The sequence below is a fragment of the Sebastes umbrosus genome, chromosome 22, assembly GCF_015220745.1.
Source record: "Sebastes umbrosus isolate fSebUmb1 chromosome 22, fSebUmb1.pri, whole genome shotgun sequence".
Classification (NCBI taxonomy): Eukaryota; Metazoa; Chordata; class Actinopteri; order Perciformes; family Sebastidae; genus Sebastes; species Sebastes umbrosus.
The window spans coordinates 22,289,351-22,316,991 of record NC_051290.1 but is presented as its reverse complement, the minus strand read 5'-3'; the positions used below and the strand labels follow the sequence as shown (position 1 = coordinate 22,316,991).

Genomic DNA, 27,641 nt, shown 5'->3' with positions numbered 1-27,641 from the left:
GTCAATAAATTATAATAATTGTCCAAATCCTTGTTGATTTTATTACCTCTGCCAAAGCCGAAGGCCTAGGAAGGAGGTTATGTTTTCACCGGCGTTGGTTTGTTGGTTTGTTGGTTTGTTGGTTTGTCCGTTTGGAGGATTACTCCAAAAGTCCGCAGTGGATTTGAATGAAATTTTTTGGAGGGGTGCGGTGTGGCACAATGAACAATCCATTCGATTTTGGTGGCTTTGGGATTTTTTTTTTAAATAACTCCGCTTAGCCTGTGCATTAACACCACCGACGTACATGAAACATGCCTTGGCCGAGGTCTGCGCTCTCCGAGTGCTCTAGTTTATTATATATATTCACTACAACGTGCGTCACTTAGCATTGCACCGGAAAAAGAAGCGAAAATAGTGAGTCATTTGTCCCGGGAATGAATGCCAGTTGTTAGTGTTTTTTTTGTCCAGTGGCCAAGTTACTTAAGATAGCAGTTGACATCAGAAAGTTATATAAGCTTTAAGTTATACCAACCATTAATGTGAGATAATAACAAAATGTATTATAACCTTAATTTAAAGCTCAAAGAGTAGTATATTCATACCCCAGATCAACATTTTGATGTCATGATTATCTGTTGTAATATGATATGTGCTGCTTTAGGAAAAGTAAAAAATACTAACAGGGGGTCCAACGACACCAGGTGTTCCTGGATATCCTCTGTCTCCTTTGCCACCTGGGCTGCCAGGAGATCCTGATGGGAGGAGAGGGAAGGAATTACTAATACAGTAATAATGATACAATAGATTTACACTGCTAAGTAGAAACTTGCGGCTATTTCATAATCCCTTTTCCTTCCAAAGATTTCTGCATAAAGCTATGTCTGACGGGAGTAGGAAGTTAAGTGGTGTTACCAGGGAAACCGGGCTGTCCTGCAGGTCCTGGGGGTCCTGGGATGCCACTGGTACCGCCAAAGCAGTTCACACAGGTGTCGCCCCTGTCACCTGAAACAACAACAGATCACTAATGTCAGTTTATTTCTACATTTGCATAAAGCAGCATATCTGCCCACTCCCATGTTGATAAAGATATTAAATACTTGACAAATCTCCCTTTAAGATACATTTTGAACAAACGTGTGATTCATTTCCGATTAATCATGATTAACTATTTTAATCGATTGACAGCCCTTCTCCCTTATTATCTTATGACATTTTAGTTTGTAGAAATGACAAAAATCTTACCAACATATATTCTTTACTAGGGCTGTGTATTGGCAAGAATCTGGCGATACGATACGTATCATGATACAGGGGTAACGATTCACTATATTGCGACACTGTAAGCAAGGCGATATATTGAGATTTTTTAAATCTAATTTTAGGAAAACTGTCATAGTGTAAAGAACACACCAGAAATAAACAATTTTAAAATAGGCAAAAATAACACATTTATACTGCATTCAAAAAACTGCAGTGTTTTTTGCCCCTAAACTGCATGTGATTATCATAAAGTGGGCATGTCTGTAAAGGGGAGACTCGTGGGTACCCATAGAACCCATTTACATTCACAAATCTGGAGGTCGAGGTCAAGGGACCCCTTTGAAAATCACCATGCCAGTCTTTCCTCGCCAAGCGTAACTTTGGAGCGTTATTTAGTGTCTTTCTCGACAAGGTAGTATGACAGGGTTCAGTTTTTCTAGTTTCATATGATGTCAGTATCTTCACTCTAGCTTTAAAACTGAGCCACTACAACCTCTGAAAGACAGTATAGCACAAAATATAATATCGCGATACTCATGTGTGTCGATATTTTCTTACACAGCTATTCTTTACTTTTCTGTTTAGTGTTTTTTCATAGCCTAAATATTAATACATTTTTTGGATGAGCACCAGCATCTCTATATTCTCTCACCTTTCTGGCCCGACGCTCCAGGGTAACCCCTGTCTCCCTGCACACCAGGACGCCCGGGCTCTCCACCGACGCAGGGTTGTCCTCCTGAGGAAGAGCCTGGAGGTCCAGGGAGCCCTTGTTGACCCGGGGCACCAGGAGTCCCTGAACGTCCTGGGGGACCAGGCAAAGACAGCCCTGGAGCGCCGAAGTCTCCCTTCTGACCTCTCTCTCCTGGGAAGCCTGGAGCTCCAATCTGACCACCACCACCGATAGCTGGAAGTCCTGGTGATCCTGGAGGTCCTGATAAACCTGAAGGAGACGGGACCAAAACCAATTAAAGAGCCTGAATTTAACTCAGTTATTTAATTCAACTCTACTGTCCTCTTATTGTCTCATTCTATTTCTTTTATTAATCTGCCCTTGTTTGAATGTGTTGCATTTTAATTTTCTTTTGTAAAGCACCACGAGCTACATCTCTTGTATGAAAAGTGCTCTATAAATTATTTTTTAAATTATTATTATTAGTAGTATTAATAATAATAATAATAATAATGAATGTAAAATATATTAAATACATTAACAAATATGTATTATTATTAGTCATTATTTAGAGCTGCAACTAACAGTGACTTTCATTATTGTTTAATTTGCCAGTTATTTTATATTGGTATTAACATATTTGAGAAATAAATACAAAACTGAAGAACCAAAAAAGTTTGAGAGACAGTAGAAGTGTCATTGAACTGAATTAGATGACAGTGGGCAGTGCCACATAATCACTAACTAGCTTGTTAGCATAACATTAGCTTGTTAGTGTAGCTGAGTCAATATGTTGGTTATGTTATTTTTATTATTTTCATTTTGTTTAGTGAACATTCTCAAAACCGGTGTGTTATACTTTCTTTTGTCATCAATATCAGCCAAATGATCTGTATTGTAACTTTACTTGTGTTAACTTTGTATTGAATGAATGAAACAGTTCTGTTTTCATGGTTCCGGGTTACCTGTTGTAGCAGGGGGGCTTTAATTGTTGACGCACAAAACACACACAGGCAAAGCATGGACAGCTTTTGCATTGGTAAGATGTGTTGTGAGGCTCTTTCTCCTCTGCTTAAGCTAACATGTTTAAAAGTTGTGTATTCTGGCTTAACCTGTATGAAAATGCAATGATGCATCGTTATCAATATGTTTCTGAGGTTGTCATTTGGTTTTGAACGGCCAAAATACGACTTTTACTTCTGTTAACTCCGTCGGAGTTTCTCGCTCATTTGCATATTGTCTGAGTGCTGCAGGGGACTGAGAAAGAGCCTGCCACTGAGTGTGTGTGTGTGTGTTGACTGTGCCCTGTGCTGCTCCTTATAGGAAAATAAATGTGCAGATCCTGATTCCTGGTCTGAGTGCTGTCTTTCAATCTACGAGCAACCATTCTACAGCTGCTACATTAGCATCACATTAGCTTGTTAGTTAGCCTCCAACCTCAGAACTAGCCCCACTAGCTTACAGCTCTCTGCTTAAGCTAACTAGTTAGCCTGCTAAGTTCATCTTCCCAAAAAAAACCCGGCATGATCACGACTTCAGTAAGAAGTTATACAAATTAAAATGTTACAATTGATTTTTTACAATATAATGTGACAACAGTTGAGTTTAAAGTTAGTTAGTTGAGTTAAAGCCACTTAGCAAGGGTTTCAACATCTGTTCTTAAGCTAGCGCATAGAGCTAGCATCAGCCTTATTGAAGAACCTCTCCTTAGGGGACTTGATCACAGGTTGGAGTGTTTGGTGTCTGTGTGAGTGTGTTTACCTGACGGTCCTCTATCTCCTTTGACTCCAGGTCCCCCTGGGAAGCCGGGCTCTCCTTTAGGACCGACCCGTCCTCCTGTCGGTCCACCACCGAGCACCTGGTGGAGGGACGATGAGACATACAATCACACTCACTCACACACCAAGAAAGTCCTTTATTCATTATTAATAATAAATAAATAAAGAGTATTAGTATACAATATTCATATTTTAATATATAGGAGGACATTTTTTTTAATTCAATCAAGGTGAGGGAGATGTCACCATCTAGTGGTCAGAAAGATGTAGTTTTTTTTCAGAATATCTTTTTATTAATAAATAATATAAAAGACAGGAAAAGCTGGAAAGAGACATTTTTACACAGATCTCACTTATTTGTATATGTTTTTATACTTTTTAACTGCAATGTGTACATTTTTCTATTCTTATCTTAAGCTAACTTTACTTTTTTGTATATATATATTTCTTTTTTTCAGAATATCTTTTTATTAATAAATAATATGAGACAGGAGAAGCTGGAAAGATAGAAATGTTTACACAGATCTCACTATTTGTATATTTTTTCATACTTTTTAACTGAAATGTCTACATTTTATATGTATACACAGGTATATATTTTAAGAGCAAAATCTGAATTTTTCTGTTTCTGTATTTTTAAATTAAACTTATTTATATATTTGATTACAACATTAGACAGCTCTGTATACACACTTCAAGTAGATCTTTACTCTATTATACGTAGACTTTTTGTTCTTATTTCACTTTGGCAGTGTAAACGGATGTTTTCATGCCAATAAAGCCCTTTTGAGTTGAAAATTGAAATTGAAATGTCTTTATCTAGTGGTCAGAAAGATGTAGTGCACCGAGAAGCAAATGGGTCTATTATTTGTGCTTTTATGTGTGGAACTTTAATGCTGCCGTCTTGGCCAGGAATTAAATCTCAGTGGGACTATCCTAGATAAATAAAGGTTAAATACTTCTTTACTTTCTTAACTTAATTTCCTAATTGTCAAGTAGAGTTTTACACTATGGTTCAACAGTTTCCATGAAGGAAAAAAAACCTCCAAGGCAACTTAGCAAACTCCATCTGCTGATAGCTCCAGAAAAAACGCATTAAATGTAGAATACACACCAGTCCTGGTGGGCCTGGGTATCCATGGTCACCTTTGAGTCCCTAAAATAAGAGAGGGACGGGGTGGAGGGAATTATCAAAACAATCCATGACATACCCTTATGACCTGAAGAATATAGCTCATAGAGAACCTACTCTGTCTCCATCCCTGCCCGGAGGACCTGGCAGGCCTGAGCCTCCTTTGGTTCCCTGATAGTGAACGAGGACAAAAGAAAGTTAGACATGCGAATAAGAGAATAAGTGTTATGAATTGTATAGTTTTTTGGGGTAGAACTCACGGGGAAGCCTGGAGAACCGGGATCACCATCTTTGCCTGGTTTGCCCTGCAGATAGAAGAAAACAGTGATCAGGGTTGGACAGATATTTACTGTTTCTTAAATATGAACTTAAATAAAAGTATTAAAATGTGCGTGTGGTTTAGAGGATATCTTTGGAAAGTGAGAACAATTTAGCCCATCCTTTAAGCTTATTGTTAAATGCTTCATCCGTCCAATCAAACAGGATAACATTTCATACCAATATGTCTAAAATTTCTGAATACCATCGTAGCTTCCTCCTGGCTGCAACCCACAGCTTTCTCTGAAACTTCAGCGTCCATTTTGTCTTTGTGGATTTGAACTTACAAATTGGGATGACGGCGCAGAGTTTCTCTTTGAGGGAATTCATGGAGTTGAAAGTGGGCATGATTGTCACATCCCCGGTGCTCTAAGGGCGCTTTCACAAGCCAACATTAGACCGTTTTAATCCAACTCGTTTGGGCAGTTGTGAACGCAGTAATCGTACTCTGGTTTCGGATCAAAACAACCACCTCTAGGAAGTAGTCTCGGACTGTTTCCAAGCGAACCCTGGTGCGGTTCGATTGCACTGAGAACATAATCTGACCCGACTGCAGGAAGCGAACCAAAATGCAGGCTTTCTATGAGGGTATTTGTTGAGATGGATTCAGGTAAACGGCAGGTTAACATGAGCGGGGAGAGGACGGACCTGGACTTCTGCAGAAGTCCCATCTTGGCCGAAGAGAACATACAGAATATGCTAAATAGTAATAGAGAGCGAGATAAACTGGAGGAGAAGCGGTTAGTGTGCACAGTCAAGTGCTGAGTCAAAGGGAAAAAACTTTGACAACATCAGAGTCTGGGATTCCCTGCATAGAAGTGGCAGCTCTCCAGACGAAAAAGATAAATTCGCTCTTTCGTACACGCCCCTCAGCAAATATTTTTTTTTATTTGTTCCACTTTAATTTGTGCACTGTGAAACTGAACCAGACTAAATAGAAAATTAACTAAAAGTATACATTTTACTCTGATTCGGACTTGCCAAACAAACTATGGCTGTGAAAGCTCCCTTAAATGATTCAATAAAGTACTTTGAAGCAAACTGAGGCATTTAGAATTAAGTGTAGCTGGGACGTGTAGAAGGAAAATATTATGTCAATGAAGGTCCTCATAATAACTATACACAGGGTATGAAGCACCCGCCAGCCACCAAATGTGGGAAAACGCTTTTGATGGGAAAAGAGAACCGGTTCTAAGTTGTTCGATTCCTTGGCACCTCATGCCTCCGTGACTTTCGATTCCTCTTATCTATGCTTTCAGACAGTTACGCATGAACAATGACACATACGCATGCCGTATCCTGTTTCAGTTTGTTTGGGATCGGAGACACGGCGGAGAGACAAAAAGCGCTCAACAACGTGGCGCTACTAAACCTGAGGGGGTGCACCCCTATTTTTCCCTGATAATTCTACACTGTTAATAACAAAACTGTGTTTAAATCAGCAGGAGGAGAGTTAGTAACGTTAGCTGTTAGCAGCCGTTAGCAGCACAGTCCTGACTGGTTAAATAGCGGAGCTACTAACGTTAACGGAGGTGCCACTCAGTTATTATTATGAGGCATTTAAGCTCTGCTCAGTAAAATTACTATTGGGCAAAGGGAAATTACAACGTTATGATGTATTCAAATGTAATCTCGTACAAAATAAGTTTTTGGTGAGAAACTTGAATAGATCCAGTTGTATGAAGATGTTTTCACAGCAATATTAAATAGATATTACAGAGGGAATTATGACCTGTTTAACTTCCTAACACTAGCTCTAAGCAGCTTGCCAAGATTTTTTTTTAATCAAAGCAAGTATTTAAATAATCATTTGAATTGTGTGTTTTTATGCAAATAACCACTATAGATGACAATAACAAAGTACAGTACTGCTGTGTACACTACCCTCCCGCCCAGAAAAACAGGGCTCCCCTAGAAGCCACGGTGTATTTCGAACACTGTAATTTACCGTGTATATAATGTTTTCTGTCTTAAATATATCCAACATTTAATGACATCAGATCTAAAATGTTATTCCCTCATTTAGCGCAGAGGTTTCAAAAGTGTCAGATAACATTTCTGAGTGCATACTTATGTACCTGCCACAGTGGCAGGAAGTGAAAAAAGTTAATTTCAGACCTTGACTATAGAAGCACATTTGTGTATCTGTTCATGTGTGATCTGGACTTACTCGTTTGCCTGCTTCTCCTAATTCTCCCTTGTCTCCTTTCTGGCCACCTGAAGGACCCTACAAGGACAACAATACAACACCAATATCAACAACATGACTGTTTTTCTTTTCTGATATTTTTATAACGTGGATCAATAATATTATGATGTTTGCAGGTGGAAATAGATACTTACAGGAGGTCCTGGATAGCCTGGATCACCTGGGGGACCTTGAAAACCTGGATCGCCCTACAGAGAAAGAGTTCAGTTTCAACCAAACAATGTGACTGGTTGGAAATGTGCTCTGATGATGGGTATCTGAGCTTTACTGGTTTAACTAAGCTGCTCATTGCTATCATATCTATTGTAATATAATAGCACAACATAAATATGAATACAGGAATGCACCAGATCTATAAAACATCGTCAGGAATAAAACTTCCAGAAAACAATGTCATACAATCAACAGCAGTGGCTCCCAACCATTCCCCTTAAGGGATCCCTTTTCTATCATTGAGTAAACCCCTGACTAAGTGACATATTTAATGAATATTTCATATTATATTCAATGCATAACAATAACAGCACAGAACAGCTGATAAACTGGACAATTAACCCAAATAGTGAACGCAATAACTGCAGGAAGTTTGTGTAAAACGAGCGATTTGGATGAATTTGGAGCAGATTATTTCTAGCAACTTTTAATACAGCCATCTGTCTGTGTTATGTATTTTTCTTAATTTTAACAATCATTCGTACTTAATACACTTCTTTTTTGACAAGTTCTGTGTTTTCTTCTCTCTGACGCTTGGCCATTGTTCTATTTGGTTGTTTTAACTGCGCATTTTCAAATGACTACTTTCAAATCCGAGCTAAAGACCTTCCTGTTTACCGTTGCTTTTAATTCATTTTCTTGTTTGCTTTTATTGTTTTTATTATATGTGCTTTTGCCTGTTTGCTTTTATTGTTTTTATCACTTGTTTCCTGTGCAATCTGCAAAGCACTTTGGGTATGAAATGTGCTGTGTAAATACATTTGCTTGAAGTTTATATCTTAAATAACAATCCAATCTTTAAAAATAACAATTTCATTTAGTTTTCTTCACAGAAATTAATAAAATACTGAGATATAGGCCAACTGTAAAAAAGGTTGTTTTAGGACCCGGTGTGAAACTTTGGCGACCCTTAGTGGGGGTTGGGACCCCCAGGTTGGGAACCATTGATGTAACTCTTTCGTACATCGTCCCATACGGTGAAGATATTAGCAAAACAAAGGTAAGAAGTGTCTTTACTTTACTTTAGAGTTACTGTACAGAGTTACAGGTCTGCTGTCATCTAGTGGCTGATGTGAAAGTTGCAGCATCCGGCAGTTTACACAGAACTTTTAAGAAAACAAGAAGCAAAAATTGATTTCTTTTTATTATTATTTTACTGCTTTGGCCTGATGGAAACATTTCTTGCATTTGAAATTAGTTCACATTTTCTAACATAAATTAGGTTAGACCCCTTTAAGGGTCACCAAAGCTTCACGGAGGGTCACGAGGCCTTCTTGATTTTAAGGGGTGTAAGACAACTTTTTAAACAAACATACAGTTGGCCTTCAGCATTTCATTAATTTCTCTGAAAAGAGGTTAATTAAATTGTTATTTTTAAAGTTTGGACTATTATTTAAAAGGTCCCTAATTGTAAAAAAAGTGAGATTTTCATGTCTTTTATATCATAAAGCAGGTTTAAGTGATATATAAATACTGTGAAAGTATCAAAACACTCAATCCACTGAGAAATACCCACAGCCCGTATTCAGAAACTGTGCGTTTCAAACAAGCCGTTAGGACTTCTGTCCATTTGTGATGTCACAAATCTACAATATTTAGATCATTTCACAGTTTTAAACGTAAACATACTAAATGTGTCCCAGTTTATTTCCTGTTGCCATGTATGGGAATGACATCAGCTGACAGGATGTAAACATGGACTCAAGCTGTTTCCTAGCAACGCAGTTTGGCTGCCATTCTGTTGAAATGCGCTAAAACGGAGCGTTTCAGACAGAGGTTGAATACAGGTATATTCAGGCAGACAGTATGAGGAAAATAATGTGTTTTTTGAACAATAAAGCATGTAAACATGTTCTAGTAGAAACCCAAAATACAAACATGAACCTGAAAATTAGCATGATATGTCCCCTTTAAGATATCAGAATCAGCTTTATTTTGCCAAGTACATAATGTACATGGAATTTGACTCTTTGGTTTTATGCAGCTCTCTCGATGTACCTACACAGAATAGAAATAACAGCTAGGAACAACAATGACCAACAATAAACTAAGAATACAATAATGAAAATAAAAATAAAATGTATATATACAAGTCAAGTGTACAACTGTAATATAAACTTAAATATATATTATATATACTATAATATAAACTTAAATATATACTATACAGTATATACTATAATATAAACTTAAATATATACTAAATATACTATATATAAACTTAAATATATACTAAATATACTATATATAAACTTAAATATATACTATATATAAACTTAAATATATACCATATATACACTATAATATAAACTGAAATATATACTATACAGTATATACTATAATATAAACTTAAATATGTACTAAATATACTATAATATAAACTTAAATATATACTATACAGTATATACTATAATATAAAATTAAATATATATCATATATATACTATAATATAAACTTAAAAATGAGAAAAGTACGCATTTAAAACAACCAAAGAGCTAATAGAAACAATGGCCAAGCGTCAGGGAGAAGAAAACACTGAATTGCTCAAAAAAGAAGCCTATTAAGTAAGAATGATTGTTAAAATACAACAAAAATATATAATACAGACAGATGATTGTATTAAAAGTTGCTAGAAATAACAAGAAAACAGGAAATAATCTGCTCCAAGTTCATCCAAATCGCTCGTTTCACACAAACTTCCTGCAGTTATTGCGTTCACTATTTGGGTTCATTCATTGTACAGTTTATCAGCTGTTCTGTGCTGTTATTGTCATGCATTGAATATAATATGAAATATTTATAAAATATGTCCCTTAGTCAGGGGTTTACTCAATGACAGAGAAGGGCTCCCTTTAGGATAAAAAGTTGGGAACCAATGGTTTAGCCTATTTGAAGCCTATTTCGTCGCCTTACAACTATTTAACTTTGCCTTTCCTTTGTAGTCAGACAAAGTCATTACCTTGTCTCCTCTCTGAATCTCCGTCTCCGGCGGCCTCTGCTGTTCTCCAACTTGCCCCGGAGGACCAGCAGGTCCTTGCAGACCTGGATCACCCTGTGTTCACACACCACATGAGACGAAGGGTTAAGCTTCTTATTAGTGGTAGAAGATGCCAGTCAAACTGTAACACTGGTGATTACCTTCTCTCCTTTGGGTCCTTGGAAGTTCAATCCCATGTTTCCCTGTTGGAGAAAGCAGGAAAACACACAAGCTCTCAGTCTCAGAATCTCAACAGGATGACAAAACGCATCTTTAATCTTTGTAAACTCTGTTTCTCTGTTGTCAATGTTTGAACTCACCTTTGGTCCGGGAGGACCTGGAGAACCTGGACGACCCTGGAAAACACCCCCGGAAGACAATATTGTTCACTTTAACAACTTCAATTGAAAAATATGAACGAAAAATATAGATGAAAATGATATGAAGCTTTGCAGCAGCTTTCTTTACCTCATAACCTCTGGGTCCTGGAGGGCCGAGTGGACCCTGCGAACCGGTGGATCCAGCTGGTCCCTGTGACACGAACACACACAGAAAAAATATTATACATTAAGACATACATTAAGATAATTATTATGTGTTTCACTATATATGGGATATGTATATTCATATATTGTATATAGTTTTTACACTGTTTGTAGGAGGAAACGTTATCGTATCGCGGTAACGTGTGGTCGAGCCGGCCGTCGCTCTCGTCTTCGTGGTCAAATGGGCCGACGCTACAACTGTAGAGCACCCATATACTGACATTTATGTTAAATGCATTCAAACGGCCCGATGGAGCTGACCATGGATGGATAAAGAGAACGGAGCTGACGGGAGAGCTAGAGACCACCTTGGAGAAGTTAGAGGAAGTAGACACGTGGGACTACGTCCGCTTTTCAAAATAAGGTGTTAACAAAGGGAACTGTATATACAAAATACATCTATGGAAATAAGATTGATGGATTATATTCACCAGAAGTATAAAACATTACATGTCCCTTATAAATTAAAAAGAAAATACCACTAATTTGTCTAAACGTCTTTATTCTTTGATTTTTTGGGTCGCTGGAAAAAATGTAGTAAATAATTCCTCACAATGACTGATATATTTGACTTCAGGACATCTCTGACTATATACATGCTGAAAATCAAACAGTTTTACTGGATTAATTTAGAGATTTTCCAAATTAAAAGTCCCTAGAAGTGTATGATTCAACTTTTTCCCATGGTCTAGTGTTAAAAAAGTTAACAAAAATCACAATAAATCAGAATATCAAATACTTAAAAATCAAAATACATAGCAAGTATCGTGATAGTATTGAACCAGGAGATAGGTGTATCGTCCCAGCTCTAATAAGAGATATAGATTCATGTCGATTTTATGCCTCATGTGTGCTTTGAAAGGTGAAGGTGGTTTATACTAAATGTTTGGCAATAATAAATAAATATATATTTGAGATCTACAGTAAATACATGAGGCTTTTCTGTGTATATTTCAGTTGGACCACATTCTTTCAATATCAGATAATGGTAACTCTTTTATTGTAAAATTACTTGAAGGCTCACGATACTAAAATACATATTATCTTTGTAATATTTCAGCATATAAAAGATGAAATTTAAAGATTAAGCGTCTGTCTATCCATATTTATAACCCCTTAATGTACAGTTTCCCCCCTCGTGCAGCTTTAAGGTTAGAACAATCTTCTTTTTGTGACCGTCTGATAGCATCACTTTTCTGTATCAGATAGTTCCAGTTCTTCATTGAAGCTCTATGATGTTCACAATATCCGTTATTCACTCCTAAATGTAGCCTGACATATTCGGCGTCTGATCTCCACTAAATAAAGTTTGAACAAGCTGCACGGTACGAGTTTTTTAAAAGGTTAAAATACGCAAAAAAACTCACAGGAATTCCTGGCAATCCGGGCAATCCCACTGCTCCTTTCTCTCCGAACCGATTGGTGGAGATCACATCGCCTGGGTCGCCCTGCAGGGGAGAAAAACACCAGCAGAGGAAACTGTTAAGACATGAAATATCTGCTATTTTTTAGAGGTTTGTTGTTTAAAACTATCAGATGCTGTTTCACATCAGCAGTGAGGGAGAATGATCCATTTTGCAGATGTCTAATAAAAGTGAAACAGCACCATCTTGTGGCAAAAACAAAGAATTCAACTAAACTTCAAGTCGTATAAACATCTAATCAAATTAATTTAACGAAAACCTGATTAAGTGAATAAGAGCCAATAATATTGTGTGATTTTGAGGTGTTCTTTTACAATAATGACCGCCTCAGCAAACACTGAAGATTATTTGCAAAAGTTTGACCCTGTCTACATGTTGACAGATATTTTTAAAAACGGATATTTTCCCCTCCATTTAAAAAAAAAAAAAAATCTGTCCACAAGACCTTTCTTTTACAAAATATCTCACCCAAAAGCTCATTCAACCACCATTCAGCCTCCAAATGTTTAATGTGTTCCTGCTTTGGCCTCCTGTGACTGGAACATGTTTTAAATGTAAAGTAGTAATTAGTCCGAGCAGGGCTCAGTAGTCCGCCATCTTTGTTATTGTTTCTGATACATGTTCATTACATGAAGCAACAAAGGGCATGCGCGAGATGAGGAGTTAACCTCATCATTTCCCAAACGCTCCGTTTTACACGTCAATACCGACTGAAGTAGTTTCAAAGTTTTTAAAAATATGCACCTTAGAAGGCGTTTTCAAAAATATCTGTTTTTGTGACCCAAAAATCTGTTTGTGTGTGGACGAGAGGACAAAACCTAGAGGAAAATATCCCTTTTTAAAAACACCTGTATATGTGTAGACGGAGCCTTAAAGGTCCCATATTGTAAGAAGTGAGATTTGTATGTCTTTTATATTTAAAGCAAGTTTAAGTGATATATAAATACTGTTAAAGTATCAAAAGGCTCAATCCATGAAGAAACACACACAGCCCGTATTCAGAAACGCTGCTTTTGAGACAAGCTGTCAGGATTTCTGTCCATTTGTGATGTCACAAATCTACAATGTTTAGACCATTACTCAGTTTTAAACATTAACATTCTAAATGTGTCCCATTTTATATCCGGTTGCAAAGTGTATGTGAATGACATCAGCTGACAGGAAGTAAACATGAACCAAAATGGTTGCCTAGCAACACAATTCTGTTATAATTCCGTTGAAATGTACTAGTACTTGAATATCTAGTGAATGTTCAGTGGACATTTGTGCAGAAATAACTGCTGCAGCTCCTCCAGACCAACAGAGGCTTCCCGTGTCTTGTGAAGTGACGGGGCTCTGCAGCGAGAAACGTTTACCGGTGCCGGTGTCTCGGGACACCGGTCGGGAGGCTGAAGCAGGAAAAGCCAACACTAGGATCAGCAGTGATTCATGGAGAGACCTTCGTCTGGTCAGCTAACATTACTGCCAAGCAGGTGAAATATAAAGTGATGTTGTGGTTTTAGCTGATGTGTGTCACCTCAATGTTTTGAGTGATGCTCGTTCATGTCTATTTAGAGCGAGGACAAGCGCGAGCAACAGGACGCTGACTTTAGTTGACTTAATAGCCACAGGTGTTGCTGTTAACAAGACATTTCTGAATCTTACAAACAGTCCCTTTAAGCAACGTAAACATGTTCTAGTAGAAACATAAAATACAAATATGAACCTGAAAATGAGCATGCTATGGGACCTTTAAACTTGAGCCTGAAACACTGATGACTCTAATAAAGTACAGTGTGACAGCATTTAATTAGCTTGAACTGTTTGAGCTGACTCCATCTACCTGGTTAAAGGCCCCGCTCAGCCACACAGGTGTTTCTAGTCACCTTGGCTGATTAGACCTCTGCAGTAGGAGCTGTGATTTTATGTACCAATAAGATTCATGACATTTAACACTCACCTTTTGTCCTGGCAGACCAGGTGGACCCTAGAAAGAAAAAGATAAAACATGTTAAAGGAGAACGTTAATTGTTAAACGGTCTGATAACGAAACAAACTCTCTCTTCAATGCTGAAAACTCACGTGCTGTCCCTGCTGTCCGGGGATTCCACCGCTTCCTGAGAAACCCCTCTCACCCTGGAGAGAGGAGGAACACAGTTAACACACAGCCCACAGATAATAATTAGGGCTGTCAAAGTTAAATACATTTAAGTTTTAACTTCACTAATTACTTCATTGCATTAACGCAACGTCCGATTTGTAGGATGTAGCGGGCTCAGTTTTAAAGCTAGAGGGAAGACACTGTTATCATATGAAACTAGAAAAACCTAAAGAATCCATCGGTACCAACCATGTCATACTAGCTTGTCGTGAAGGAGTTTAAATAACTCTCCAAACTAGTGCTAAATATGGGCGAGGAAAAACGGTCATGTCCATTTTCAAAGGGGTCCCTTGACCTCTGACCTCCAGATCAGTGAATGTAAATGGGTTCTATGGGTACCCACGAGTCTCCCCTTTACAGACATGACCTCTTTATGATAATCACATGCAGTTTGGGGCAAGTCATAGTCAAGTCAGCACACTGACACACTGACAGCTGTTGTTGCCTGTTGGGCTGCAGTTTGTTATGATTTGATCATATTGTTTTATGCTAAATGCAGTACCTGAGAGGGTTTCTGGACAATATTTGTCATTGTTTTGTGTTGTTAATTGATTTGCATTAATAAATATATACATACTTTTGCATAAAGCAGCATATTTGTCCACTCCCATGTGGATAAATGGATTAAATACTTGATAAATCTCCCTTTAAGGTACATTTAAAAAAAAGAAAAATGTGATTAGCTATTAATCCAGATTAACTATAGACAATCATGCAATTAATCACAACTTTAATCGATTGAGAGCCATAATAAAAATGCTCCGGAAAAAGCTAGAAAGTAGGCTTTGAGTTAAGATTTATTTTGTCGACGCCCATAAATGGTTATTATTATTCATGGCATTACAGAGGCTTTTGCAATGTGAGAATAATACAAATCTGGCAAAAATTTAAATCTCTAGGTCAAAAACAATATCAAATGACAAGATAATAAAATCTGGCACAAATTAGCTTTGATGCAAAATGATTACTCATCATTATCCTTTTAATAATATATCAGACGCTACTTATTTTTTAGGTTTACTTTCTTATTTTTTCAGACACAACTCGTCACACACTGACGCTCTGTCAGATCCCTCGGCGTCACTTTTCGGTCGCAGTAAACACGTGTTTGATGTTGTGAAGTAAACAAAAACACTTGATTAGGTTTAGGCAACACAACCACTTAGTTAGGTTTAGGAAAAAAACTAAATGGTTGGACTTAAAATGGCTACGGCTTTACAGTGCAAATGTGACTTGTCGGACCCATCCACCTCCCGCTTTCTCTGAGCGCTTACTCTGAGGCCGCGGATGGGTTTACATTGTAGTTCATGGAAAGCTTGTGCGTCTCATACCATCGGTATCGAGCGCTGACAGCCGGGACAAAGCGTCCGGTATTTCACGCCCTGGGAATAACAACGGGCTGGAACTCCTGTCTTTTCTGTCATTTGTTCCAAATGCTTTTTTTTATTTTAATTTCCTGAAAGACTTTTCATCAGATACCTTAGTCCCATTGCAACCCGCCACTCCTCTCGGGCCTGGAGGTCCGTCCTGGCCGGGCAGACCCTGAGGAAACACAAAGTAAACAGGAAGTTACATCACACGTGCTCCTACCTGGGTTTTTTTGACCAAGTAGTGTAAGAATTATTTCAGTAGGACTTTAAACAGGGGTGGAAGCTACAAATTACTTTTCCTTTCTTTTTTTCTTCTTTTTTTTAGTGTGTACCTGTACAATAGAGTGCTCAGGGAGCAGATTTTGGGCTAGGAGTTCCTTAATTTAGCGTATTATTGCCTCTAGTTCTTGATTGGCTGAGAAGCACTCAATCATTAGCACAGACCAATAGTATCATGCGCAGCATAAGAACCTGACCTAGTAGTTACAGGTACATTCTTTAAAAGGTCCCATATTGTAAAAAATTACATTTTCATGTCTTTTATATTAAAAAGCAGGTTTAAGTTCTATATAAATACTGTGAAAGTATCGAAACGCTCAATCCACAGAGAAATACACACAGCCCCTATTCAGAAACTGAGAAACAAGCCGTCAGGATTTTTAAACATTAAATTAGGTAAACATGTTCTAGTAGAAACCCTAAATAGAAGTAAGAACCTGAAAATGAGCATGATATGGGACCTTTAATCTCAAAAGAAGAAACGAGTAGCCTAATACATCCTTAGAATGGATTTAGATACATGAATCATTTTTTTTTTTTAAATCTGTAATTTTACTTTTACTTTGAAGTTTTCAAGTCATGATAAACTGTGTGCAAATAGAAAAAAAAGAATATATAAAACATAGATAGATATAATAAAAGCTGATGTCATTAGGTTAGCATTATTTTACCGCGGAATAGGTTAGATTAATTAATCACTGGTTTATTGCACCACCCAGCGGGCACGCTAGCTGACACAAATCAAACACACCCAAAAAGTGCATGCTGTGGCTAACATGCTAAATGCTAACATGCTAAATGGTGGATCCTTCAGCCATGACTTCTGCATTCAGGCTGAGTGAACTGGTTCTACTGGGACAGAGAGGCTGAGTGGACTGGGTATACTGGGACAGAGCGAACGAGTGGACTGGTTCTACTGGGACAGAGAGGCTGAGTGGACTGGGTATACTGGGACAGAGCGAACGAGTGGACTGGTTCTACTGGGACAGAGAGGCTGAGTGGACTGGGTATACTGGGTGAGAGAGGCTGATTGGACTGGGTATACTGGGACAGAGAGGCTGAGTGGACTGGTTCTACTGGGACAGAGAGGCTGAGTGGACTGGGTATACTGGGACAGAGGCTGAGTGGACTGGGTATACTGGGTGAGAGAGGCTGATTGGACTGGGTATACTGGGACAGAGAGGCTGAGTGGACTGGGTGTACTGGGACAGAGAGGCTGAGTGGACTGGTTCTACTGGGACAGAGAGGCTGAGTGGACTGGGTATACTGAGACAGAGAGGCTGAGTGGACTGGTTATACTGGGACAGAGAGGCTGAGTGGACTGGTTCTACTGGGACAGAGAGGCTGAGTGGACTGGGTATACTGAGACAGAGAGGCTGAGTGGACTGGTTATACTGGGACAGAGAGGCTGAGTGGACTGGTTCTACTGGGACAGAGAGGCTGAGTGGACTGGGTATACTGAGACAGAGAGGCTGAGTGGACTGGTTATACTGGGACAGAGAGGCTGAGTGGACTGTTTCTACTGGGACAGAGAGGCTGAGTGGACTGGGTATACAGGGTGAGAGAGGCTGAGTGGACTGGTTCTACTGGGACAGAGAGACTGAGTGGACTGGTTCTACTGGGACAGAGAGGCTGAGTGGACTGGTTCTACTGGGACTTTTTAATTTGATCTAATACATTTTTACTCAAGTATTTGTACTTGAGTAAAATGCCTTTAAATTAGCAGTACTTTTACATCAGTAAAATCCTCTAGTACTCTTTCCACCCCTGATTTTTAGATGATGTGGAAAACTCACTGGAAGTCCTGGTGTTCCTGGGAATCCTGGCAATCCAGACGGCCCCTGTTAGGAGGGAAATAATGAAAAGAATCTGTCATTTAAAGTATAAAAGCTGCAGAATATGTCAACCACAGAGGATTCAGCTCATAGTTTCTTTATGACTTCAATGACTCTGTTAGTGATAAGATGAAATGTGGACATCTGCTGGTCAGAGGAGGGTATTACAACCTGGGATCCTTCACTGTTTACACAATGTTGGTGAAAACTAATCCAACTGAAATCCCTTTTTTACCCTGGGATTACCATGAAGGGAGGACAATGATCATTAAATGAATGTAAACCTGATTAGAGAGAGTTTTTCTCAGTATGTCTGTAAAGTAAACTGTTGCGGCAAGAGAAGAGATGGCAAATAAATAATAATAAATATAAATAAAAATGAAAAAAAGGTGATATACTTACTCGTATTCCTTTTGGACCGTATAGTCCCTGAAGTCCATCGCCACCCTGAGAGGAAGAGCAGACATTAAACTGAATTAGATGAATAACATTCGACCGAATTGCGTCCATCCATGTAAAGAGCTTTGAGTCCATTTACCATCATGTAACGTTACTGAGAGTTTGCAACCAAAACACTTCATCATATTTTCAGTTTTGTTTAATTATTCTGTGATCAGACAAAGTATTGAAATCAAATATAGACTCAGGTTTTTGTAATGGGTGAATACCTGCTAAGTAGTTCCAGTTAAACTGCCCGTTCACCGTTCTAAATCAATGCGCCAGTTAAACTGCCCGTTCACCTTTCTAAATCAATGCGCCAGTTAAACTGCCCGTTCACCGTTCTAAATCAATGCGCCAGTTAAACTGCCTGTTCACCTTTCTAAATCAATGCGCCGGCTACTGAAACAGCTAACCCAATCTTACTAGCTTACTGTTAGCTTTATGCTAGCGTTACGCTAACTTTGTGAAACCTTTGATATTGGTGAGGAGACTGACATGGCTGTATAGCTAGATAGTCTTGTTGTTAAACCTGCTGTCAAATTATATTTACCGTTTTTAAAACCGTACGCAACATTACTGACTCTGAATCTGTTAGCTTTATGTTAGCGTGATGCTAATCAAGATTTTGTGTAAATCTTGATATAGATTTGGGGACAGTGACATGGCTGGATGGCTAGCTAGTCTCATTGTTAAACATACTGTCAAATTATATTTGACATATATTTGTCAACCGTACGTTATGTTATTGACTTTGACTCACTGACTTAGCTTTAGCTGAGCTAAAGGGTCCTATGAGCGGAGCGGACTAGAAATATCTCCCGTTGCCAAGTCATAGCTAAGGTCCGTCCTATTTACTGGAGCAGTGACGGACGTTTCCATTGCATAGGGACCCCCGACCCACCTTCTCTCCTCTGGATCCGATCGGCCCCTCAGGTCCGGGGAATCCTGGGACACCAGGCTGTCCGGTGAGACCTGGGAAACCCCGCTCACCCTGCACACAGTGAAACAGGTACCGTAAACAAACAGTAACACTTCACCTCAACCCTTCCTTATTCAGCATTCATATGCAGAGTATATAGACTTTTAATGACACACTATACTGTAGGCGTTAACAGCTAGAAGTCCTCCTGTGGGTGTTGTGTGTTTTTTTGCCTACCTTGGTTCCTTTTACTCCGCTGCAGTCACATTTGGATCCCACACATCCATGGCAAGCCTGTTGGGCAACACGAAAGAGAGATGAGGATGTTTGTTTGTAAAATATCATAATTATTTATTTTTATATATTCTCAGTCTCATTAAAAAACAATGTTTTATAAGAGTCTCAAAGTCAAAAAACACTTAACTCAGAGACAAAACCACAGACAAATAACCTTAAATATATATCACCATGTGGACATCGGGTTTGGGTTCGGAAAATAATCATAATAAATAGAAAATAAAAAATAATTCCTTAGAAAATAATTTATAAAAATGTACTGTAGTTTCTTGCTATCACTGTTCTTTATTATCTTTTTTTTTATTGTTGTTTTATTTATGACAATTTCTCACATTATAAAAACAGTGAGCAAACAGCAAATAACAAAAAAAAGCAAACAAATTGTGAATATTGATTGGGAATATACATATGTAAATTGAATTCTTATTGAAGTCGTGTGGAGTTCATTATGATCTTTGTTCAAGGTCAGGCTTTCTTTATTAATACCCAAGGGTACATTTGTCAAATGTTAAAGACAAACACTCACAGCACAAGAAAACATACATTAAAACAAACATCATCATAATAGAAAAATAGTAAAAAATTTCAAGAACTCCTAAAAAAAGGCTTAAAATCCTGTTTGCATTTTTTTGTTTGCTGTTGTTTTGTTGATATCTCTTTAATATTATGCATCTATCAGTGAAAGTGGATGCTTAAAATCCACCAGCGCCACTAGAGGGCGCTCTATCATCATGATACTGCATGCTGCAGGCAGCACTCCTTCCCACAGAGAAGGAGGTTTGCAGGTGTGTTTAATGATGTGAGGTCAGCGAGGACCAAAACAACAAGCTAACCTCAAATAATAAGCTTTTATCTAAAAAAAAAAAACAACTTCGGTTTTCTCAGCAGGAAATGCCTTTATCAGAGGCGTAAAGAGTGAGAAGGTTGTGGAGGAGAGGGGTTAAAGGGAAGAAGGGAGGGATGGAAGTGGGAGTGCCAAGCTGTTGATTAACTTTTCCCATGCTTGTTGACACAGCGGATGCCAGACGGGCATCGATTGCACGCATGCCAGCCAGCCAGCCAGTCAGGTTGTGAGAAAGACAGACAGGGAGGCAGAGAGCGCACGAGAGAGAGGACGGTCAGCATTCTTCTGCGTCGGCAAAACCTTTTTGTGTGTCCGTGTTTGAGTTGGTGGCTTTCATGGTGTCACTGTTTTATTGGTCAGCGCAGACGGATGGGCTGTGACTAATTCTCAGTGTAAAAAAATGGCGGAAAATTGTAAGAAATGCCCGTCAAATGTCTTGTTTTGTGTGAGTGGCAGTCCAAAACCCAAATATATTCAATTTGCAGTGATATAAAACACAAAAAAGCAGCAGATCCTCAAATTTGAGAAGCTGAAACTAGCAATTATGTGTGTCTTTGTCCATCAAATGAAGTGTTACAGCCCAGTGAGAGGTGTAATGGGTCAGATTCATAGAAAAGCTTCAAATTCCTACATTTGAAAAGCAGATTTTTTGACATTTTTGCCTGCAAAATGACAAGTCACAACTGTTGCAGGTCATTTTTCTGTTGATCCATTGATTAAACGACAAATTGTTTCAGTTCTCGCATTGATATCGGTCCAGACGATCAGATTAGTGCATCTTTAATAGGGGTGTAAATCATATCGATTCTTTGGACAATGATATGATATTTGCTGATATCACAAAGTCTGCCACAATAGGATTTTGATTACACCTAGGTGCCTGCGAGCGATATGTGCGATATGTGCGCTAAGGGGGATATGTGCGATATGTGCGATGCAGCATCGCCCTGTCGATGATTCTTTCACAGCAATGACCCGCTAGCTGTACATTATCCCGCTTATTACACGGCTACTTACTGAAGAAATCAATATTTTGACGCAAAAATGGTCTCCAGACTCCATTCACAAAAACAGTAATTTTATCTTACAGAACACAAGTTGCTGGTCTAGAGGTCTAGAGATCTAGAGATAGATCGCTGTCTGTATGTAGCGGCGTCTTCCTGCAAGGCTCAGAGGCTAAAGCAAGGCACTGTTAACAGACAGGGGATGAGGGTTTGATTCCCACGGAGGCCTTCCATGTCAGAAAGTATAAACTTCTCACACGTCAGGAGTATTTTTGGGGTTTAAAAGATGCCCAGAATGTCACATGTTGGCGGTAAACACAAACTGTTCTCTGGACTGGAGGGTAGAGGGGTCACCAACACACACATACATGCCTGAATACATTTGCACATGGGTAGTCAAGTGTGTGTGTGTGTGTGTGTGTGTGTGTGTGTGTGTGTGTGTGTGTCGAGGTGTTTTTACAAGCCCTGAATCTCCAGATTAGTCTCTGGTCTGCTTCAGCTCAATGCAGTCTGCTCTCCCACGCCCAGGCCTGCAGCTCACACTCTTTTCAACTCCATCTCTCTCTTTCTCTTCATCCATCTGTTTTCCTGCTGTCTCTACACTCATCCCTCTCCCCCCCCCCATCGATATGCATTTATCCAGAGGAGCATGACAGCGCTCGTCTGCTCTAATAAGGCTTTAAAAACATCTTTAAAACCCAGGAGATTTCCACTTAAACCAGTCACAACACTGTACTTGTTACCCACTTGATTGGACTTTATGGACCAACTCTGTCTCCGAAAAAAATTCCCATAAAACTTAACTGCATTCTTTAGTACATTTCGAAGGAAACATATTTTCTACCGGATTACAGTCGCACTTTTATGCAGTTTTAAACACGTGCTAACGTTGTGAATTAAGACAAAACAAAAAAACAAAACTACGTCCTGATTAAATCATCCACCATGCTTTCATGCTACACTGGAGGAAATACAAAAAACACCACATGAACTGCTGGCCTTACATTACTTTAACTTTACCGTTAATGATAGGCGTTACCCTTTCAGTTAGCCTGTGAATAACTGAAAGGGTTTTTGTGGGGTTGTATGGCTATACCCTTGTGTTCTGCGAAGTAAAATGACTGTTTTTGTCAATGGAGTCTGGTGGCTTTGAAGAGAGTCATATAATGGCTTCAGTTCAAATCAATATCAGTTTAAGTGTACGCTATATTTAGAATATTTTCACCGCTTTATCTTTCCACTAGACAGCCCTTTCCGACAGTGAACTGAAGCCGTTATGTCACTCTCTTCAAAGCCACCAGACTCCATTCACAAAAACAATAATTTTATCTTACAGAACACAGGAGATGTTGAACTATCGTAGCCTACCGGAGGCTTGAAACGTATCGTACATGAGTCATAACCACGAGAACAAATGGACGTAAATGGATAATTTTACAAAACAAATATTAAACAACTTTTTGACACACCTACAAATCTACCCACATCCTTTTTTTTGTTTCTTTTAAATCAAGCTGACGTAGCTATGATGTGTAGAAGGGGCTGTATGTCCATGTCATTTGTTGTAATAGCCTCCTTTTATAAAATTGAATTACAAGACAGGAGGGAGAGAGAACGACAGCCGTGCTCGCGAGTCAAATTATCATACGGTACATTATGGCACTTTTTGCATTATTGATGGTACAGAGGGCAAAATTATCCTACAAATACGCTACTAATCATACATCTGGCAACGCTGCTGTGAATCGTTGATGATACCGATACCGAGTACCGATCCGATACCAGTGTTTAATTAATGAGCTCTATGCCTCACTGTGTGGAAGTCAGTGTTCTTTTGTGTATAAGGCAACTTCAGGTTTGACTTAAACATTGTTTTCTTAACTTTCTTAACTTATATAAAATGTAACAAATAAATAGAAATATTAAATAATATAATATTATAATATTATTTTATTTATACACGTTGAATTTTTATTTATGATTAAAATAATAAATCGTACACCAGTAATTTGGTAAAAAAAATCTTAAAAATGAACAGAATTTTTATTTATTATTAAAATAATAAATCTTACACCAACAACTTGGTAAAGAAATCTCAATTAATAGGAATTACAATTCAAGTGTAAACGTTTTCAATGCAGCAAAAATTTTATCAAAATTAAACAGGAATTCAAATTCCAGTATATAATATATATAGTATATAAACATAGAATAGAATTGAATAGATCGGATCCATTGTCACCGATACCCCATCCAGCTATTTAAGTCAGTATCGGCCCGATATCCGATCCGGTATCGGTGCAGCCCTACTAGCAATTAGCATTAGCAATTAGCATAAGTGATTAACACTAGCAATCAGCATAAACGTGAGAGCAGTGGTTCCAGACCTTTTTCCCCAAGGGACCCCTTTTCTATGAGTAAACTGATGACTCCTGACTAAGTGACATATTTTATGGATATTTCATATCATATTATATTATATCATTATCCAAACTTTTAAAATAACAATTTAATTTGGCTTTCTTCACAGAAATCTAGGAAATGCCGAGATATAGGTTAGCTGTATATATATATATATATATATATATATATATATTTTAAAAAGTTGTCTTGCATCCCTTAAAATCATGAAACCATTTTATAGCTACTGAACAGCTGTTGTAACTGGCCGATTATTAATTATTTTGAAGATAAAAAAATTAATTAATAATAAAAAATTTCTCTGAAACTGACCACAGAACCAAAAGTTTACTGTTTGACTTTATGGGAAAATTCTTATGACTCTAAAATAATCTCTTAAATTTGAACAGAAACGTATTATATTAACGATGTAACGTGTTTCTATCATCCATCATGAATATTACAACTGTTTGATGTATTTAATAAAACAGTAACAGTGCCAACTAACATTAACAAGTGCTGTGTAATGTTGTAGCATGTTAGAAGGTAGTAAAGTCTCTGAATAGCGGTTTGAAAATGCACATTAACCTGCCAGCAGGGCTGAGTGATGGAGTTTCTGCTGAATCATAATAACTTTTTAAAATATTTTTATTTAATATATATATTTTTAAATTTCTGATTAATATCTCACAAACTAACTTTTATTTAGGACCTCTATACTGTATTATAAATATCTTTTGGTTGATCATCTCACGGCCCCTCGGATATCTCTTGCGACCCCTCGTTGGGGTCCTGACCCTCAGCTTGGGAACCATTACATAACTTATATGAAAATCAGACTATCTTGATAAATACTGTGGTAATGATGTAACCATGTCAGCCTTCCAGTGTCATACATTTGAGGCAATAAGTAGTGGTGGAATGTAACGGAGTACATTTACTCAAGTACTGTACTTAAGTATAATTTTGAAGTACTTCTATTTTAGTAAACTCCACTACATTTATTTGACAGCTTTAGCTCCATATAACTAATATTCAACACCAATCAGCTAATAAATTATGATGTCTTATTAATGATTAAGCTACCGACGGTAAAGTAGTTAAATTAGCTGCAGCTACATTAGTGATGCTTGCAAATTAATGTGTCAATAATTATAGTAATATATTATTTATTATTCCGCATAATGAGTACTTTTAGTTTTGGTATTTTAAGTATATTTTCATGCTAATACTTACAGAGTATTTCTACACTGTGGTATTACAACTTTTACTTAAAAGGTCTGAATACTTCTTCCACCGCTGTATATAGCTGGGGCTGGGCGATAATTCAATATGATAATGTATCGTCTTTCAATGGAATCGTGATAAAATCATATATCGAGATATCGCGATATAGCACATGCTAACTAATATTTCTCAAAAAAATCTGATCAAACTCGGACAAATCAAACTATTGTATTGATCTGATGACTCTGTATTTGTGTGCGTGCATGTAAACGTTTAAGTGTAGCTGGAAATATATTTGTTTCTTTATAATTTATTCCTTGAAACTGAGAAAATTCTCTGTATTTTTCATTTGCCAAGTGTTTAATTCACACAGGAGTATACGAAAATAGGTTTTACCACGTGGTTATTACATATAGACTATTTATTTATTGCAGAAAACATGATATATTGTGATATATATCGTTACTGAGATATGAAATGACCTATATCGTGATAAAAGATTTCGTCCTGATCACCCAGCCCTACATATAACATATAACAGACTAATGATATCACACGCTAAATGATGGTATGGTATTACATTATGAATCTATGATATCGACAGTGGTCCTAATGACGGTAAAATGAATGCTGCATGTTTGAGTGTGTTTTACTTGGTTCTTATCATATAGCTGCAGGCTGAGGTGTTGCACTGTGCACTGATGTGTTTGATTAACTGCAAATCTGTTTTCCTTTGGGGTAAAATAATGGACTGAGCAGAGTTGAGCGTGGTTTATAAACCTGCCTAAATACAGTCTCTCTCTCGCTCTCTCTCTCTCTCTCTCTCTCTCTCTCTCTCTCTCTCTCTCTCTCTCTCCATGCCGTGGAATCCCTCTCTCCACCCTCTCATTTACCCCCGCAGCACTGACGGGGCATGTAATCCACTTAGAGAGGTCAGTGAGCTGCAGATATTTGCTCCACTCCCTCTGTCTGTATCTGTCTTTTAGCTCTCTCTATCAGTCCCCTCACTCCCTCCTTACCTCCGTCCCACTTTTTTATTTTTTTCCATCACGCCGATCAGGCCCTGAGAGGGCGGGGTAAAGCCGGGCTTGTGTACTCTACCAAGCCCCAGCCGGCCCGCCGCAGCACCACTGGAGGTCCGTACAGGACAGGTAGTACCAGCCAGAGTCATGACTGCACAGGTACAGCTCTCACACTGACAGGTGAACATGTACTATATGAGGTCAGGGTGAAGCGTATAATGGGCAACAAGTAGCCTAAGTTTAAGTAAGTAAGAAGTACTTTTTACTTCAGTAAAAATAGTAATATCACAGTGAAGAAGTAAAAGTCCTTCATTCAAAATCCTATTTGAGTAAAAGTACAAAAGTAGTATCAAAACATACTACAGAAAGTAAAAGTAGTCATTATGCAGAATGACCCATTTCAGACCAGTGGTGGAAAGTAACTACGTGCATTTACTTAAGTACTGTACTTAAGTACACATTTGAGGTCCATTTTCTGCTACTTCAAAGTTCTACTCCTACATCTCAGAGGTAAATATTATTTGACAACTTTAGTTACTTTACATATTGAGCTTCATAATACAAAATAATCAAATAAATGATGATGTAATGGGCTATTATAGATTCAGATAAAAACGTTACTGATCCTCGGGTAGGGATGTTAATAATTAACCGTTAACCGTTAACCAACATTAAGCATTTTAACTGATTAACGCTATCGGTTGAAACCAAGCCCCCAGGAAGTGCTCCGGTAGACGATCCGGACTTTCGTAGCGGCCAAACGGCGGTACTGCAACTTCCGTGTCCGTCACATGATGCCGTTGGGCCCAAAAATACTTTTTCCCATAGACTTACATTGGGAAAGAGACGTCTGTAACTCAGCAGATACATCTTTTTGAGGTGAATCAACTTCCCAGTACGAACACTCTAATAGTCCTTATTTAAAAAAATACGTTTTTAAAGTTGTAAAATGCATTAATAGCTGAATCCAGAGTTATTTCCCTTCCTCCGTTCATGGGAGTGAGACCCTGACCGAGGCTGGAGCGCAAGCCGTGACGACGGCGTGACCCCGTGACCGAGTCATGTGACCGAGCGGACGCTACTGCGCATGTCCCAGTTGCCCTAATCCGCCAAGATCCGGGTACTTCTCCAGACGGAAGTCGAGCCATTTAGGCTTTATGCGCCAATGAGCAACTCTCATAGGAATGAACGGGGCGCCGCCTCCAACGCTGTACCCAGTTCTTTTAATACATCCATGGTTGAAACGGTTAAAAGAAATGTTAATAATGAATTAAAAAGCTGAGAAAAACTTGTCTCTTTAAGGGGAAAAGCTGTGCAGTTGATTAGCGATTAGCTAGCCAGTGGGACACACACAG

At 38.3% G+C, this 27,641-nt stretch overlaps 1 protein-coding gene and 1 long non-coding RNA gene across 4 annotated transcripts in view; one reads left to right on the top strand and one right to left on the bottom strand.

Annotated features, from left to right (window-relative positions):
• The window catches only part of col4a5 (collagen, type IV, alpha 5 (Alport syndrome)), a 71,153-nt gene that overhangs the window by 21,939 nt on the left and 21,573 nt on the right, over positions 1-27,641 (bottom strand). For all 3 annotated transcript variants that reach the window (XM_037759417.1, XM_037759419.1, XM_037759418.1), the window contains exons 2-22: positions 19,730-19,786; positions 19,475-19,564; positions 18,535-18,579; positions 18,094-18,138; positions 16,128-16,190; positions 14,570-14,623; positions 14,448-14,474; positions 12,452-12,532; positions 11,008-11,070; positions 10,860-10,895; positions 10,701-10,742; positions 10,522-10,614; positions 7,484-7,537; positions 7,311-7,367; positions 5,083-5,127; positions 4,940-4,993; positions 4,805-4,846; positions 3,674-3,770; positions 1,895-2,182; positions 895-984; positions 664-734 (exon numbers count right to left, since the gene is read on the bottom strand). In XM_037759417.1, coding sequence (XP_037615345.1) covers positions 664-734; positions 895-984; positions 1,895-2,182; positions 3,674-3,770; positions 4,805-4,846; positions 4,940-4,993; positions 5,083-5,127; positions 7,311-7,367; positions 7,484-7,537; positions 10,522-10,614; positions 10,701-10,742; positions 10,860-10,895; positions 11,008-11,070; positions 12,452-12,532; positions 14,448-14,474; positions 14,570-14,623; positions 16,128-16,190; positions 18,094-18,138; positions 18,535-18,579; positions 19,475-19,564; positions 19,730-19,786 — 1,494 coding nt within the window. The remainder of the gene's footprint in view (positions 1-663; positions 735-894; positions 985-1,894; positions 2,183-3,673; positions 3,771-4,804; positions 4,847-4,939; positions 4,994-5,082; positions 5,128-7,310; positions 7,368-7,483; positions 7,538-10,521; positions 10,615-10,700; positions 10,743-10,859; positions 10,896-11,007; positions 11,071-12,451; positions 12,533-14,447; positions 14,475-14,569; positions 14,624-16,127; positions 16,191-18,093; positions 18,139-18,534; positions 18,580-19,474; positions 19,565-19,729; positions 19,787-27,641) is intronic.
• On the top strand, positions 13,779-21,175 carry LOC119482080. The gene is made up of 4 exons (XR_005205359.1): positions 13,779-13,980; positions 18,441-18,443; positions 19,460-19,582; positions 20,805-21,175. It is a non-coding gene; the product is annotated as an uncharacterized LOC119482080 (long non-coding RNA).